This window comes from Anomaloglossus baeobatrachus, chromosome 1, assembly GCF_048569485.1.
Source record: "Anomaloglossus baeobatrachus isolate aAnoBae1 chromosome 1, aAnoBae1.hap1, whole genome shotgun sequence".
In the NCBI taxonomy this organism is placed as follows: Eukaryota; Metazoa; Chordata; class Amphibia; order Anura; family Aromobatidae; genus Anomaloglossus; species Anomaloglossus baeobatrachus.
The window spans coordinates 295,728,435-295,747,353 of NC_134353.1; the positions used below are offsets into that span (position 1 = coordinate 295,728,435).

The 18,919-nt window shown below is 45.7% G+C and overlaps 1 protein-coding gene across 1 annotated transcript in view; it reads left to right on the forward strand.

Moving 5' to 3' along the window:
- Positions 1-18,919, forward strand: part of STPG2 (sperm tail PG-rich repeat containing 2) — a 1,306,190-nt gene that overhangs the window by 1,283,279 nt on the left and 3,992 nt on the right. The window contains exon 14 of the mRNA XM_075337064.1: positions 4,464-4,618. Within this exon, the coding sequence (XP_075193179.1) occupies positions 4,464-4,595 (132 nt within the window). The 3' untranslated portion in view covers positions 4,596-4,618. The remainder of the gene's footprint in view (positions 1-4,463; positions 4,619-18,919) is intronic.

The following is an 18,919-nucleotide window of genomic DNA, read 5'->3' on the forward strand; positions in this document are numbered from 1 at the left end:
GCACTAAAATACCATTTTGTTGTTTAAGTGTTCCTTTTATTTTTTTTGAGCAGTATATATTAGTGAGGGAGTTAAGAGCAAGAAAGCACCAGATAGTGCTGTGACAAATAGTCTTGGATAGGTCTTAAGGGTGCTTTACACGCTGCGACATCGCTACCGATATATCGTCGGGGTCACATCGTTAGTGACGCACATCCGGCGCCAGTAGCGACATCGCAGCGTGTGACACCAAGGAGCGATGATCAACGATCGCAAAATCTTTCAAAAATGGTGATCGTTGACACGTCGCTCCTTTCCTTAATATCACTGCTGCCAAAGGTACGATGTTGTTCGTCATTCCTGCGGCATCACACAACCCTATGTGTGACACCGCAGGAACGACGAACATCTCCTTACCTGCGTCCACCGGCAATGCAGAAGGAAGAAGGTGGGTGGGATGTTACGTCCCGCTCATCTCCGCCCCTCCGCTTCTATTGGCTGGCCGCTTAGTGACGTCGCCATGACGCCAAACGCACCTCCCCCTTGAAGGAGGGATTGTTCGGCGGTCACAGCGACGTCGCTGACAAGGTATGTGCGTGTGACGCTGCCATAGCGATAATGTCGCTACGGCAGTGAGCACCAAATGTCGCACGAACGACGGTGGCGGGTGCTATCGCGCTCGACATCACTAGCAATTGCTAGCGATGTCGCAACGTGTAAAGTACCCTTTACACTGTCTTATTCTGTACTACTTCTTTTTGACTAGGACAAGTGTTATTGACAGATTCTCTTTAACTTATATGACTACACTTTGATCTTTTTTTTTTTTAAAGAAACAAACCATGATGTCCTTTGAACAGATTTTTAAGAGTATTGGATAATCCTCTTATTTTATAATTGTTATTGAGGACTGCCATCCAAAATTTAAAACCATATGTTGGTGGACCAGAATTTAGTGTACAATCAACATGTTTAAAGGAGCCTATTTCCATCTCCAAGCAGTGTAAATTGTGCGCTATGATGAGCTATTAGACTGAAAAGGTCCCAAATGTTATTCTTACACATGGTCCCTCTTCTGTCTGTGTCCTCCAGTGCTTATAGCAACAACTACTAATTTTAAAATCAATTCTATCCAATCTATACATGTAAAAAAGTGCAATAAAAAGACAAAAAAAGACCATAGGACATATGATTATTCACTTCATAGTATTACAGCTTTAGGGTCCTATAATGGTGGGCTTTCTAATGAGATTTAATAATACTGACTGTTGGATGCACTGATGATATATTCATATGCTTCCATTCATATGGATTGTAAATGATTGTGACCTTGCAGCTATATGGGTTATTAGAACTTCAAAGTAAAAGGTTTTTCTATTGTAAAATTCCCTTGAATTGACCAGTAATTTATGTATACCCATCAGATCCAGCTTAAGGCCTCTGCCACACTCACGTGAATTTCACGCACGTGCCGAGAGACACGTATTTCCCCTGCGTGTTGCGTGCAGGTAAGTACGTGTCTCTGGTACGTGCGTGACATGTGTGTTCTACGTGTGCTATCCGCGATAGCACACGTAGAACCGGTAATTATTATACTCACCTGGTCCTTCCTGATGTCCGCGCTGCTGTCCGTGGTGCTGATCCTTGGTCTCCAGCCCTCCTGTCTCCCCGCTGCTGCTGCTGCCAGGCAGTGAAGTGAATATTCAATGAGAATAATGAGCGGCGATCGGCAGCAAGAGGCAGCAGCGGCAGAGACAGGAGGGCTGGAGAAGGTGAGTTAATGTTTTTTATTTTTTTCCCTGACATGTGTGTTTACTCCGGCGCGTGTCACACGGGACCGCATCCACACTACACCCGTGTGGTACGGGTGCGGGCCGTGTAACACCCGTGCTGCCGGAGAAAACACTGACATGTCAGCGCTTTGAAAATCGCACACACGTACAAACGCACACGGACACACGTTCCGTGTGGTTTTACGTGTGTGTGCCTGCTACCATAGGGTAGCATTGCTGTACATGTCTCCGTGCCACCGGTACGTGTAAAAAATGACAAACACGTGCCGGAGGCACGGATGTGTGGCGCAGGCCTAACACAGTGGTGGATACCATGACTACAGATAACACTGACCACAGCTCAAGGAGATCCTGAGGACTATAGTAAGGGCACACCGATGAAGGTCTTTTCTGACCAAAATGTCTGTGCTGGTCCTTCAGTTCTTTCAATAAATCAACCACTTTATCACCATATCTGAGTACCAAGTCTTATTCACGTCTATCACCTATCATATCCATCAGACACTTTTTTCTTTTTGTTTAGTTTATTAAAATATGTCAATTGAGCAGTGATGAGCAAATCGAGTTTGTCTCTTTTAGAAATGAGCAGGTCTATCTGAGATGTTCAAGTTCAAGTCAAATTTTCTGAAAATAGTGGTTTCACACAAGTTAAAAATTTTTGAGATTCAATTCGCAGTTTGAAAAAATAAAAAAACCTTACTCGGCATCATTTTTCACACTTTTGAAGCATTAGAGCGAATGTTAATGTCATTCTGAGTTGACGAGCCAGCATACCCACATATCCTTGTGATCATTACATCTTACTGATTATCATTAGTGATGTGCGAGCATACTCTGCACTGCTTGATACCTGAACAAACATCAGGGTGCTCAAAATGCTGGATACTCAATCGAGTATCCTAGTACTTGGGCACCATGCTTGAAATCTCCACCCCGCATGTTTTGCAGTTGATTTTCAGCCACTAAACATGCGGGGATTGCCTGCCAATCACAGTAATGCTGTAGTCATGTTAGATACTGGCATAAAGCGGGCGTCACATGAGACGATCCATCGTGCGATATGTCGTTGGGGTCACGGTCTTCGTGATGCACATCCGGAATCGTTTGCGACGTCGTTTCATGTGACACCTATCAGCTTCTCAGAACGATCACAAATCGGTTACAAAACGTGTATCGTTTACACGTCGTTTAGCTTTAAAAAATCGTTTATTCTTCACTGCGTCGGTTGTTCATTGTACCCGGGGTAGCACACATTGCTCCGTGTGACACCCCGGGAACGATGAACACAGCTTACCTGCGTACCGCGGCTCCCGCCGGCTATGCAGAAAGAAGGAGGTGGGCGGGATGTTTACGTCCCGCTCATCTCCGCCCCTCCGCTTGTATTGGTTGGCGGCTGTGTGACGTCGCTGTGACGCCGAATGTCCCTCCCCCTTCAGGAAGTGGATGTTTGCCGCCCACAGCGAGGTCGCTCAGCAGGGAAGTGCGTGTGACGGGGGTTTAACGACTTTGTGTGCCACGGGCAACTAATTGCCCGTGATGCACAAACGACGGGGGCAGATACGATCGCTCGTGTGACGCCCGCATTACTGTGATTGGCCATCATCATCCAGTCTCTATGGGACCTTATGACATTATGACATTATGCTGTGTGGATGGTAAACCGAAAACAGTATATGGAGAGTTTCTGCTGTAGAAGGGATAGAATGTTATAGCGTCACAATACTTTGCTGGGGCAATATTAGCCAACAGACCTTTTCAGGACTAATTAAAATAGAATCTATTCTATAATAATAATGCTCTTAGCTGAAATTAGTGTATGGTTAGCTTCTGGAGTACAGATAGTGTATTAGATGTATTTAGGCAGGGTTCATTGTGTTACAGTACCTGCTGGTGCAACATTAAACCAAAAATGCTTTTCAGGTCTAATTGAAATAGATTCTACTCTACAATTATACTGCTCTTAGCTGCATTTAGTGTAGGGTTAGCTTCTGAAGTAGGGATACTGTATCAGAGGCATTTATGCAGGGTTAATTGCATTTCAGACCTTGTTGCTGCCAAGTTCAGTGGGGCAAATAAGTATTTGATATACTGCCAATTTTGCAAATGTTTCTATCTATAATCAATGGGGAGGTCTGTAATTTTTATTGTAGTAATAGTGACTGGAGAAGAAAGAGTAAAATTGCAAGAAACATATATGTAAAATATATTCAATCTTTACTGATAAATAACAAATTCTAAAAAAGGAAATGGATCCAAAAGAAAACAACAAGGAAAGATAAAAGAAATGAATTGAGTAGTAGAGACAGATTTTACATTATACATTACACAAACTGTATATAAAAAGGATTATATGATTCCTTGATTGATTACAGTAAACATGCAGTAAAAATGAGAACATATAAGTGGAATGGAATTCAACTTTAATATTACAAAAAATTTTTTTATTTTCTTACATTTGTTTTGATCTGGGGTCCTTATAGACCATACAGCATATTATGGGACATAAATTCATGTAGAATAACTTTTCTGTGAATCCAATTTCCTGGAAAATCCCTATAAACAGCTGAATTCCAGTTTTGCCTGATCCGCTCATCTCTACCTAGTTGCTAAGGCTGTGTGACAAATAGCAAAATGGAATAATAAACTTATATTTGAAGTAATTTATCATATTGTCTGCATTTCTGTCTACAGATGAGCCCTGTCTTTAAGGATACAGTGCTGAAAGGTACATTTAATGCCACCCTTCCAAATCCTTTGCTGAATCATGTGGAAAATCCTCTAAAAAAGCAAGCAGAAAATCAGCTATTCTCTCTCAGTGTATGATTTGACTCAAGCAGTTTTAAATGGTAAGTACTTTGTTTCTAAAAGTGTGTGCTTTTAAATATATTTTAAAATATTTCAGATAAGAAGGATTATTTTATTAATCATGTTCTTCTCCAGCTTTTATCAAACTTAAAAGAAAATTATTAATGTGCAACTTCGTATCTCATACACATTCTTCTTGCAAAAGGAGAAAAACAGGCCTTCCCTTAGGCAAATCTGAGCCTATTGGTTTTTTTTCTCCATCCTCTCTTACTGTGTTGTCACACGGTGCCAGATGGTGCTGTAGTCGTGGTAAGGCTGCTAGCTATATACCACACTCTGGTCTATTACGGAGAGTACATGTCCATGGTAAATGTGTGGGGTGCATGGCACTTGCTGGCACAATACTGCAATTCCCTCCGTCTCAGGGGTCAGTCACATACAATAAGGTGACAACATGTTGCTTCATAAAGAGGAACTTTTACTTGATAAAACTTGCTCATTCACTGGTCACACATTCTAACAGGTACAATCACTTCTATGGTACTGTTTCTGCTTGCACTATTCTTCAAGTCTATTCTCTTCTTCATCCTAGACTGATGTAGCCCTAATTGCTTCCTTTAGTTTCTAGGGTTCCCAGCACCAGGTATCTAGTACCTCAAGGGTCCTGTACCTCTCACATTCAGCAGCCCCACATCTGTATCCCCTTTTTGTTGTGGGTGAGTGGTTTTGGTGCCTATCTATGGCCACCTTACTTGGGCCTTCTTGACTCAGACGTCGTGAGCACTGACCAACCCCTTACACTCCCCCAGTATTTGCTTATGGTCATCCAACCAGAATTGTCACATCTAATGGATGTAACAATTCTGGGTGGCTGCAGGCTGCTATATTTAGGCTGAGCAGCACAATAACTATGGGCCTCCCCAGCCTGGGAATACCAGCCCACAGCTGTCAGCTTTATCATGACTGAGTATCAAAATTGGGGGAGACCGCACGCCATTTCTTTTAAATTAGTTCTTTACATAATTAAAAAAGCAGCATGGGGTCCCTCTTATTTTGATACACAGCCAAGATAAGCATATGGTTGGAAGTGCAGCCTATAGTCGTATGCTTTATTTGTGCTAAGTATCACAATATGAGGGACCCTAATGCAATTTATTTATTTTTACACCACTATAGGGATGCAGGCAGCATGTGTGATTCCAACCAATCATAGACGCTGTCACACAGGGTGAGGGTGTGATCTGACTCCAACAAATCACAGACGTCAGGACTGCAGGTGGGCGAGGGAAGCAGTGACTATCTATAAAGTTAATGAGCGGCCCGGGAAGTAGTGTTACTGCGGCGCATGAGACTGGTCTGTATATTGCACCTGCTTTTTTCTTATTTTCTTTTTCTTTCCTTTTTTTTTATAATCCAGTTGGCCAGATCCGGATAATTACTCAGAGTTCCCTTAGAACTCCTGGCCTGGGATTAGCGCACAGGTTCTAGGCAACCAACTTCGGATCTGGACTTTTACAGTCCGGGTTTTCCCATCACTAATAAAGATCCTTAAAAACTGGAACTATATTTGAAAATCGAACTATTTATAATACAAAGAAAACTATTAGTTAAGGCCACAAAAAAATAGATTTGGACTTTTTACCTATTTTAGATCATTTTTAAGTATTATACACTGAAGAACAAAAGGATAACAATGTTTTGATTTTTCGACTGTCAGGCTATATATCTCATCATATACTAAAGCTTTGAGGGTGAGATTACCTTTATTGTATAGACAATCATCTTGGCTACCTAATATATAGATTTGAATTGCAGCTATTTAGTGTTTAGCATATGATTAGTTATACGGATTCTTGTCATGTCACTACATTGTTATTGTTTTGCTCCTAAAAATGGAAATTATTGTTTTTTTACTTTACTAGTATGTTATAAATCCACGTTTGGCTTCCCACACTGCCTGAATCCTTCTGGGCTTGCACTCAATTAGATTCAAGCACATCTCCACTGAAATATGATCCTAGGTGTCTTCTACATGTTCCTAATATTGGTGCATACTGGTCTTCTCACTTGGGTATGTGTAAGGCTTTTTCTTTATCTCTACCCACAGTGTTTAATAGTGTTGAGGTCCGTGGACTGTGGGGGCCAATCCAGCATTTCAACTTCATTGTCAATAAATAATTTACCAATCTCGATGTATGCTTCGAGTCGTTGTCTTGAACACTATATTGTCCTTTTCATACTTATAGTACTTGAGTACCCAAACTAACTCTTGTCTTGTAGGATACTCACATATAGCTCAGCATTGAGGTCTCCATCGATCCTGGTCAAGTATCTAACGCCTTTGGCTGTGTAACAACTCCATTTCATTAGGCTTCCTCAACCAAACTTGACATTTCCATCCAATTTCTCCATCTGTTAGGCCCTTTTTCCCTTGTTTCTTCCAGATGCATTTGTATCCATCACACCCTGGTCTATTGACTTTTGTCTCATCGCTCCAAATCACCTGTTTCCAATTTTGTACTTTCCGTACTTCTGTGCAAATTTGAGTCAATGCTTTTTACAATGATTTTGAAGTTGAGGCTTCCTCAACTTTTTTCTGGCCACCATTTCAAACTTCTGTAACGTGCGTTGCATGGACTTCTGTGATCTCACTTGAACTAGAACTAATAGACCTTGTGATGAGCCGACTTGTTGATTCTGATATTTTCATGTCATTATATTTTCTTTTCATGTTAAATCTTGTTTATGGCTGCTCCTCTATTCGAACCAGTGACTTTTTTTCTTGGAAATTAATCTAGCAAAACAGTAACAATGCAGGGACATGACAAGAATCTACATAACTAATCATATGCTAAATATTTCCAAGTCACATTTATGTATGAAATAGCTCAAATGATTCTCAAAAAAAATGGTAGTCTCAAATTCAGAGGATAATTAGATATGGAGCATGAAAGTCAATAGTTCAAAACATTGTTACCCTTTTGCTCGTCAGTGTAAATCTTTAAGCAAAAAAGCAGTAGTTTTCAATCTGTGGTTCTCCTTCTATTGCAAAACTACAGTTCTCAGCATGCATCGGGGTGCTAGAATTGTAATTATTGGAACAGAAAGGTTGGACACGATGGTAGTAAAGTAAGGTAAGTAGCTCACGAAACATAGTATAACAGCAGTCTAGTAATAAAATATTTCCTCTTTATGTTATTCATTCTCAGAATATATTTTACTCACAGATTAAAATTTCGTAACTAAACTTAGATATAATAGTTTTAATAAACTGCTGATTTACACTGTAACTGCTGGACATCTGCAGAACCGACACAACCATATCAAGATTTTTGGTTTGTATCTAATGTACGCTCTCTTGTCTGTTACAAAATGTAGGCAGGGGAATATCTCACAGATGTTGAGATAAATATGGCTAGCTTTCACAAGAAATAGACTGAAATTAGTACTTATAATGCACAGTCTAAATTGTAAACACAGTAATATGATAGCTTCATAATAGTTAAGTAGGAAATGACACAACTATTATTTCAAAGAACTGTTGTTAGAGCCCTGGGAACATGGAGTCTGTCAGCACATTGTTATCATTCCCATTATTGTCGTCAGGCCCATTTTAGGTATATTATGAAGCCACTGCCGAGTCAGATAAAATACAGAATTTGAAATAATCTTTAACAACATGGATACACAGCAATTTTTCATATATTTACTACTCGTCCCTTAAAAGAGGTAACTTTGCGGAACAGGTTGTAGCTTTTCTGAGTATAATTTTGGGATTCATAAGACCTTAACACTTTTAGTAACCTATGAAATACCCGTACATATGGGTAGGAAGGGGTTCACAACCTATGAAGTATGAGTATGTCATGTCGATCATGCGGGGCACAGAAGCTGTGTCCGCACAATCACTACCAGAAGCAGTGGAGACCCTAGCTCTTTATTATAATAATAATAATAATAATATTCTTTATTTATTTACTTACAACATATTCTGCAGTGCTTTCAAATTCAGAGGTTCATATACAAACAGTAAGTAGCTGAACTTAACTGAAGTAAAATAAACATAAGTAACATAGTTATAGATAATAAAAAAAATTAAAACAAAAATAATGACAACCATGCTCATAAGAGCTTACAATTGAGGTGAGGGTGACTAGGGATGTGCGAACCCAAACTGTAAAGTTGGTGTTCGTGCATACGATCTCGAACACGAGCTTTCTAGAAAGTTCTTGTTACAGTTCTGGTCCAGTTCAGTCCAGGGGCTGTAAAAAAAAAAAGCACATTATTAAAAACCATTATGATTATACTTCCAGGACCCATGACGCGTCCTGCAGACTCTGTCTCCCTGCCACTTCTGCTTCCGCATCTGATCATTGCTGTGCTCTTCTGGTAACTACCACTGCCTAAAGGACCTTCCGTGACTTCATAGCCATGTAACCAGTCTGGTGTGAATGTTGCACAGACATTGGGTTAGACTGGTCACATGGCTATGACGTCATAGCAGATCCTGTTAACTTCCGGCAGCCATGTTCGCGGTGACCTCAGGGTTCACCCGAGTTCATGGCTCATGGAGTCAATTGAACTTTGACTGTCACTGTGCAAGTGTTGCATCGGCATCACCCGATGCGGCGCACACTATCCCAACAGGAGCGGTCAGCTGCATGTATTTCCATGCAGCTGAGGCGCTCCTGTCTGGAGAGCATCAGGCCGTACTAGCTGACAACGATGCGAGATGCAAGTGGAATCATACCCTCACTGTCAGCCTGCTTCTCGCTCTGTACAGAACGATGAAGCAGAGCTACCATGGCTTTCTCTGCTTCTCTTTCTGTTGAGCTGCTTGTCTTTACAGAGTGATGAAGCAGAGCTGACATGGCTCTCCCTGTGGACAACATTGGACTAAGGAGTTTTTTTTATAATAAATATGGAGTCTCTAAATTTTTTTTTGCTTTATTTCTAATAAATAAACAAATTCTCTCTGCTGTGTTTTTTTTTACTGTTTACTAGAAATTCATACTGGCCATGTCTAATTTGGCATGACACCATGGATTTCGGGCTTAGTACCATCTGAGAATACAAAGCTGGTATTAACCCCTTTATTACCCAGCGTGCCACCGCCACCAGGGCCAGTGGGCAAGCCGGGTAAAGCGCCTGTAAATGGCGCTAAGAAACAAAGTGCTATTTCCAGGGGCAGCTGCGGGCTGCCGAGAATCCCAGCCCCCAGCTGCCTGGTTTTACCTGACTGGCTATCAAAATATGGCGGAAGCCCACACATTTTTTTAATTTTTTTTAAATAATTAAAAAAAAAAAAAAAACTTAATGGGCTTTCCTGAATTTTGATTGCCAGCCAAGGTAAAGCCAGGCAGATGGGGATGGCAGCCCATAGCCATCCGCTTTATCTGTGCTGAGAATCAAAAATACCGAGGAGCGCTATGTAATTTTTTTAAATAAATATATATATATATATATATATATATATATATATACACACACAATTTATAGTTGTATAAAAATAAATATTTAAAAAAAAATGACATACCACTCTCCGGTATTTTTAATTCTCAGTTGTCACGCTCCCGATCCCACCGCACCACCCACCACCCGTCGCTCCAACTCCTGGGGTCCCCGCTTCCCGTCGAGCCAGCTCCCTTGCTACCCCGTCCATACCTATTCCCCATCGATCACAGCTCCACACCGCACACTCACTGAAGCCACCTGCGCTCCAGCATCCTGCCTCTCCTCCTGTGGTCTCAGCTCTGACTTCTATGTTGTGGTCCTCACACATGCATACTAGAGGGCGCGCACGTGCACTCACCTAGACTTAAAGGGCCAGCACAGCTTTCAGGGATTTGACTACTATTTAACCTTGGCTATTTAAGACTTCATATTCCCCATAGCCAGTGCTTGTTCAACGCATCCCTGTAGCTTGTCTCTTGTACCAGTTGTTCAGGTTCATCCATGCCTGTGCTTTGTGTAACTCTGTCTATACTTGCAGATCCTGAGTACCGTTCTGAGCACACATTTCTGCCTGATCCCATTAACCTGCACCAGTCTCCACTCATGGACCTCAGCCAACTCCCTGTGAACTGCACCAGTCTTTGGTTCTGGACTTATGCCTGATTCTGTTAACCTGTACCTGGTTCAGATTAGATCCTCTATCTATAAGACTCTATACAGTGACTCTTGCTGATCCCGGCTTCCGTGCACCTAGGTCCTTTGCGGTTACGCCCGACAGTCCCTGTATAGGGGTTCGCTCGAGGCGGCGTCGCAGGGGAGTCCAGTGCATGGTCCAGTGGGTCCACTCCCAGGACTATCCTTACCTCAGTACAGATAAAGCAGATGGCTAAGGGCTGCCACCTCTCTCTGACTGGCTTTACCTGGAAAGACAGTCACTGGTGTTGTTTAGTACAGCAGGTGTAAAGACAGGGGATGAACTGTATTGTTGTGTCATCAATATAAATTTGTACTGAAAGCCTAACTTTCTGATAGTCTGTCCAATTGGGGTTGTGTAGAGTGAGAAGAGAAGAGGGCCAATGAAAGAAACCTGAGGGACCCTAATAATGAGAGGAAGAGGAGAATAAGTGAAGCCAGTGATTGATACACTGAAAGAGTGGTCAAATATATAGGAAGGGAAAAAGGACCGATGTCCCTTAGGCCGATTGAGTGGAGCAAAGACGGTAGTGATAGTGGTCAACAGTGTTGAAAGCTAGAGAGAGGTCAAGAAGAGAGACCATACATTAGAGATATCAGTTTCCCTTCCACATCCCCCTCTGTTTGCTTCTCTTCCTTTGGGACCACAATCTTCTCCCGTAGCCCGCAGACTATTCAAAGTTTGCTCCAGCATGTAGATACTGAAATAGTGATGCTGATGACTGCATTGACAATGTTAACCATCTTAGTAGCCATTTCAAAACTCTACAGGAGAGTGTAAAGGTACTTTATCTGTGCCCTCTCCGCAAGCGTGATTTGCCTCATGACTGCTCCGATCTCTCCTTCACTCCCCACATTCGTTCACTTGCTCGCTCTTGTCAATTCCACCTCAAAAATATCTCAAGAATTCGACCTTTTCTTACCATTGACTCTGCAAAAACTCTTACTGTCGCTCTCATTCATTCTCGCCTGGATTATTGTAATTCTTTACTAATTGGTCTCCCTGTTACTAAACTCTCCCCTCTCCAATCCATTCTGAATGCCGCAGCCAGGATCATTTTCCTCTGCAACCGCTTCACTGATGCCTCTGCTCTTTGCCAGTCATTGCACTGGTTGCCTATCCGCTACAGAATCCAACATAAACTTATCACTCTCACTCACAAAGCTCTCCACGGTTCCGCACCGCCCTACATCTCCTCCCTCATCTCTGTCTATCACCCCACCCGTGCCCTCCCCTCTACTAATGACCTAAGACTGACATCCTCAACAATTCGAACCTCCCACTCCCGTCTTCAAGATTTCTCACGAGTTGCGCCTATGCTCTGGAACACACTCCCAAAAGCAATCCGATTAATTCCCAACATCCACAACTTTAAGCGGGCCCTAAAACACATTTCTATAGACTAGCCTATCCCCTCACTGCCCTGATCATATCTAGACTCTTTCTGCCCTTCATAACAAAAAATGTACTTCCAATTCTTGTCCCCTGTACCGGTATAAATTCTGGCCAATGACGGGTTCATGCAGCTGGTTTTGAATACCCTTTTAAATCGATGGCCGGACCATATATAACAAGCTTTTCTCCCCCATTCACCTTTTGTGCCTCCCCTATTTCCTCATAGACTGTACGCTTACGAGCAGGGCCCTCACTCCTCCTGGTATCTTAATCTTTGGGGTTTTTTTGTATTGTCTCAAATTGTCTGTACATGTCCCCTCTTAATTGTAAAGCGCTGCGGAATATGTTGGCGCTATAGAAATAAAACTTATTATTATTAGTATTATTATTATTGGCCCAGGCTATGAAACATGACATACTTCACCAGGGCTGATTGATGATGCCACAGTCGCTGCAACATGTGCAGAGTAGAATGTCACTGTGTCAGCACGTTACATATTTATCAATAAGATAAGTAAATGCTTTTACATTTTATTCATTGCCTTTACAAAGCTCTTCATTTAGCCCAAGGGTTCTATAATGCCAATTTTTCAAGGTTTTCCTAAAAGTCATTAGGGAGATATTCCTACACCGCTACATCCAATAATATTTGGCATTGGATCTCTTAATAAATGCTTAAGCGCTTAGGATGATGATCTCTTGTCACCTTTATTCCATAGAACCCCGGGTTTCTAAAAGATACCACGGCTCTTATGAACAGAATGGCCTGTTCTGATGGTGTGCACGATACAATTTTCTTATTTTTGACATAGCGGATTTGTATTCCATCACCCCACACATTTTGACCATAAAAACATTGGAACATCATACAGTAGATATGATGACAATTTAAAAAATTCATTGTAATCAACACTAAATATTTGTTAACACAATTTTTTCATTCAATAATGATTTTTATATGCAAAGAAAAGGCGGGGCAATCGGCTTATGTTTCTCACCATTTCTCTCCATTTTGTATGTGGCATTGTGGGAAGAATTATTTGTTTCTTAAGACAGTAACCCTTTCATGTCTGACGTGTTTCGGATGACATTTTGATCATATGGAGGGGCAACCTGGCAACCATACCCAAATTTGTTGGATATTTAAATAATAAACTTAATTTAACGTTTTCTTTTTTTCATTCAAATAAAAAAATGGTTTTTTTTATATATATATTTTGCTGGAAAATGATATTACCCTCAGTACCATACATAATTCCATATATCGTAAACATATCAGCAGCAAAAAAGCTCTGCTAGGTTTGCCATTAGCATTTCTATTTTATTTTTTAAGGAAAATGTTTTAGGAAATGTCTTTAGACAGAAAGGGATATTATGTACTAACTGTAATCATGGTTTTACATGTACTTTTAATGTTATAGTTTTGTACATTTAAGCCATCTACTTTATAAAGCTGAGTGTATGTGTGTATGTCCGCTAAAGGAATTTGCACTGTCGCATTTACAATCACAAAATTTTGCACAGACATCTCATTTGACTCAGGGAACGTCATAGACTATGTTTTGACGGGAAAATTTAACCCTGCGTGTCACAAACCACCGGGGGGGTCACTCAGAAATCCCCCGCGCTGGCTACCAGTACGTCACAATCGGGGGGGTAACAAGTGGGGGTCACCCCTCCTTTATACCTCCCGACCGACAGACAGAGCACGTGACGCGCTCTCTAGCGCCCCTCTTATAGTCAGGCCAATTATGGAATTGCCCGACAATAAGCAAGGAGGCCGCTATACTACTTATGCCGATTATTGAAGGGTCCCCGGTGAGAGTAGGGTATATATTCCCCCGACCTCCGCGGGCGGAATATATAATATCTTCCCGAATCTCACTGGCCTCCCCACAATAATCCTTGGCACAACTCGCTGCCACCAACCGCTTCACGGTAACTATTAGCCGAACACACAGACGTGGGATTCAAGATCGAGATAACAGAACAGCCCAAGATTAATTATATACTTTAATCAGCCTAAAGCACACTAGAACTACAATATATACAATAGGGAATCTACAGAATATACATATGTCAGAGTACAGTTACAGATAAAGCATGGTTTACAAACAGGTATGCAAATTCAATCAGTTACCTTGTGCGTCTGGCCACAGGGGGGCGCTGTAGACCAGGTTTCTAGGAACTCCCACAGATGTTTCCTGCACGTGCCCCCAGCGAGAAGAACCCTGGAAAATGGCCGAAGTAGGGTTATCAACCTGGGCAGATCCAGGTCCCCTCCTACCTTAGTGACCTCACAGGGAGCACTGCTCCACCCCTGGCTGGAGTTATGGACAAATTCACAACATGGAATATGGGCCATAACTTGGCCTGGGAGCGTCGTAGGCGGACGCCAATGCTCTCATTGTGACAGTTATGAATTTAGCTACAGAACGAGGGGACTCATGACCTGTCTACGAGTTCCCATATGGCTGATATCACGCCTGGGGTATTTCCCAAGCTCCCCCTTCCATAAAAAAGGTGTGCCAGCATCGTCCGCCTGCGCAAACACCATTTTTATGGTTGCCATATTTATCGGAGATATGGCTTGCGAGATATGAACCATTTTTTACTGGAGTCGTTCTGTCTGGCTACTTCCAAGCCTTGCTAATGAGATACAACTCTTGTTACAGGGTGACGGCAGGGAGTCATCCTGGGTCCATTGTCCTCACATCATCTCATCTCCATATCAGAGGAGATGGCTGTTGGAGGTGTAAGTGGGATGTGACACCTTCACAGATGCTGGACATTGAGAACAAGAAGGGAGGGGCACTGCCAGGGAGTGATGAGAGCAATTATGACTTCTAGTCATAATTCCTCTTCATATCCCAGGATTTACCTCACACCTCCCCCCTTTTGAGGGCGCTAGGGGGCAGCACACTCCGGTGTTCCCCCGTGCGCCCGTCCGCGACCTCTCCTTGTCGGGACAGCCCGTCTGCGTTACCGTGGTCACGGCCCCTTTTGTGGCGAATGGTGAAGTCGTATTGCTGGAGCGCAAGGCTCCATCGCAACAATCGCCCATTCGTCCCAGAGACGGTGTGCAACCAGCTGAGGGGATTGTGGTCCGTCTCCACGATGAAGTGGCGCCCGTATAGATAGGGTTGCAGACGCTGCAGGGCCCACACTATGGCCAGGCACTCCTTCTCCATTGTAGAATAGGCCACTTCCCTTGGTAACAGCTTCCTGCTCAGGTACAAGACTGGGTGCTCTTGGCTCGCAGAGTCCACCTGGCTGAGCACCGCACCGAGGCCGAAGTCACTGGCGTCGGTCTGTACTACAAACGGCCGCGTGAAGTCGGCTGCCTGTAGCACGGGCGGGCTGGACAGGGCGTCCTTTAGGGCCCGGAAGGCTGTCTCGCAGTCCACTGTCCAATCGACTGCAGAGGGCAGCTTCTTCTTGGTGAGGTCCGTCAAGGGCTTTGCCAGGCTACTATAGCATGGAACAAACCTCCTATAGTACCCAGCGGTCCCCAAGAAGGACATCACCTGCTTCTTGGTCCTGGGGGTGGGCCAGGATGCGATGGCCTCCACTTTCTCAGGCTCGGGCTTCAGCGTTCCCCCACCTACCCGGTGACCGAGGTACTGGACCTCGCTCATGGCCAGCTGACACTTTCCCGGCTTGATGGTCAAACCTGCCCGGTGGATCCGCCTGAGCACCTGTGCTAGATGCTCTAGGTGGTCCTCCCAGGTGGGACTGAAGACGGCAATGTCATCCAGGTACGCGGCCGCGTACCCTTCAAGTCCCTTGAGCAGGGTGTTGACCATCCGCTGGAAAGTGGCAGGGGCATTCCTCATCCCGAATGGCATCACCGTGGACTCGTACAGTCCAAATGGGGTAATAAAGGCAGAGCGTTCCCTGGCCTTGCGAGTCAGGGGGATCTGCCAATATCCCCGGCTCAGGTCCATGATGGTCAGGTACTGAGCCCCGGCCAACTGATCGAGCAGGTCATCGATGCGTGGCATTGGGTACGCATCGGCGACCGTGACAGCATTGAGCCCCCTGTAGTCCACGCAGAACCGAGTGGTTCGGTCCTTCTTAGGGACGAGGACTACAGGCGAGGCCCAAGCGCTGTTGGATGCCTGGATCACCCCCAGCTCCAGCATCTCGTCAATCTCCTGGCGCATGTGTTGCTGCACCTCCAGGGAGACCCGATATGCTGAACGCCGGATCGGGGGATGATCCCCAGTGTCCACGTGATGGACAGCCAAGTCAGTCCTTCCGGGCTGGTTGGTAAACAACCCCCGGAAGGGGAGGAGGGTGGCCCACAGCTGGGACCGTTGGTCCTCCAAGAGCTGGTGGCCAACCTCCACATCCTCAATGGATCCGCCTGCCCTAACCTGGGCTAGCATATCCAAGAGGGTTTCCGCTTCTCCCTCCTCGGGCAGGTTGCACACGGGGAGCGCACATGCCTCCCGCTCATGATGTGCCTTCATCATGTTCACATGGAAGGGCTTTCGCCTTCCACGGGCGGGGTCCAGGGTGACCAGGTACGTTACAGGGTTGAGCTGCTGGTACACGAGGTATGGGCCTTCCCAGGCTGCCTGAAGCTTGTCCTGTGGTACGGGGACCAGTACCCACACCTTTTGACCCACTTGGTAGGTCCTCTCACAAGCGTTCTGGTCGTACCAACGCTTCTGATCGGCCTGGGCTTGAGCCATATTGTCGTGTACCAGTTGCGTCAAGGCCTGCATTTTGTCCCGGAAGCGCATGACATACTCGATGACCGACACTCCAGGGGTGGCCAAATCCCCTTCCCAAGCCTCTTTCACCAGAGCCAGGGGGCCCCGCACACGTCGCCCGTACAGGAGCTCAAACGGTGAGAATCCTGTTGAGGCCTGTGGAACCTCCCGGTAAGCAAATAACAGGTGTGGGAGATACCGCTCCCAGTCACGCCCATGGGAGTCGACCAACATCTTAAGCATCTGCTTTAAGGTGCCATTGAACCGCTCGCACAGGCCATTAGTCTGTGGATGGTACGGGCTGGCCACCAGATGTCGCACCTGGACTTGCTTACAGAGGGTCTCCATCAGCTGGGACATGAATTGGGTCCCCCGGTCGGTGAGCATTTCCTGGGGAAAACCCACTCGGGAGAAAATCTCCAGCAATGCGGTGGCCACCTTGTCAGCCCGAATGGACGACAAGGCCACTGCTTCTGGGTACCGGGTGGCATAGTCAACTACCGTCAGTATGAAGCGTTTCCCGGAGCTGCTGGGGATGGCCAGCGGGCCGACCAGATCCACAGCCACCCTCCTGAAAGGCTCATCGATGATTGGCAGAGATACTAGTGGGGCTTTGGGGTGTGGCCCCGCCTTCCCCACTCTCTGACAGGTTTCACACGAACGGCAGTAGGCAGCCACATCGGCCCCCATTTTTGGCCAGTAGAAATGCTGGTTTAACCTGGCCTTGGTCTTAGCGATCCCTAGGTGTCCGGCCATCGGAATCTCATGTGCGATCCGCAACAACTCCGTCCGGAACGGATAGGGTACCACCAACTGTCGGTCCCTGGGCCACGCCTCCGGTGAACCCTGCTGGACCGTGGCCCGGTACAGCCGTCCTTGGTCCCAGACCACTCGCTCCGGGTCCGAGTCCGAGGGAGGCTGTGCCGCCTGCTCCTTTAGAGCTTTCAGGCTGTCGTAAGCTTCTAACGCTGCCTGAAACCCCTGACCAGATGTGGCCAGAATCGACGGGACTGTCACATCTTCGGTCAGTACCCCGGGACCTGTGTCCTGGCCTCCACCTGACTCGGCTGCCACTTGGTCAGAAGGGGAAGAGCTATCGGACCTCCGGGAGGCCCCTTGGCTTCCAGCACTCCCACTGCGGGTGACAGCGGCCACAGCCGCTGCGACCGTGGGTCGTGCCTGCTCCTCCTCCGTTCCTGACCAAGTCGCCGGTTCAGGCAGACCTACCTGGCTTCCTGACACCCCGGTTGTGGGGGAACCCTGCACCGAGATCTTACCTGGGAGCACTTCCGCTCCTGGACCGGCCCCAATCTCACCTGCCTGTTCCCCCTCTGCAGCAACAGAACCCCGCTGTGAAATCTCTGGGGACCCCACATTTGCTGTGGTAGCCCCACCCCACACACTGGTCCTCCCCCTGCAGCACCCTGCTCTCTGCTTATCCCTGCAGAGGGCAACAGATCCCAGCTCACAGGCTGGTTACTTGTAGAGGCATGGTCACACCTTTCTCTGACCCCCTCCCCTGTCACAGCTGCAGCTGAGTGTGTGTCTATGGTGTCTATGCAAGCAGAAATATCAGAGTTCACTCCCTCCTCCCTTACATCATTCATAGATAACACATTAACATTGTCCGGAGGCACGTCAGCACTGGCTGAAGGTTCAGCCTTTGGGGCGGGGCCAAACTGGGAGGTTATTTGCCCCAAATCTGTCCCAAGTAGCACGTTTGCAGGGATCCGATCAGTTACCCCCACCTCCCTCACCCCTCGCCCTGCGCCCGAGTCCACATAAATGTCAGCAACAGGCAGCGCCGGGTCAATGCCTCCAATCCCGGAGACAGCGAGGGTTTTTCCAGGGATCAAGTCTTGGGGGGACACCATCTCAGGCCGCACCAGAGTCACCTCCGAGGCGCTGTCTCGCAGTCCTATGGTCACAGATTGGCCGACGGTGACAGGTTGGAAGCTGTCCAGGGACCTACCACCACCCCCACCCACACAATACACCTTGGGCGGCCCTTGGGACGGGGACGGAGCCGGGGCCTTGGGACGCTGAGGGCACATGGCCTTGAAGTGTCCAGGTAGGTT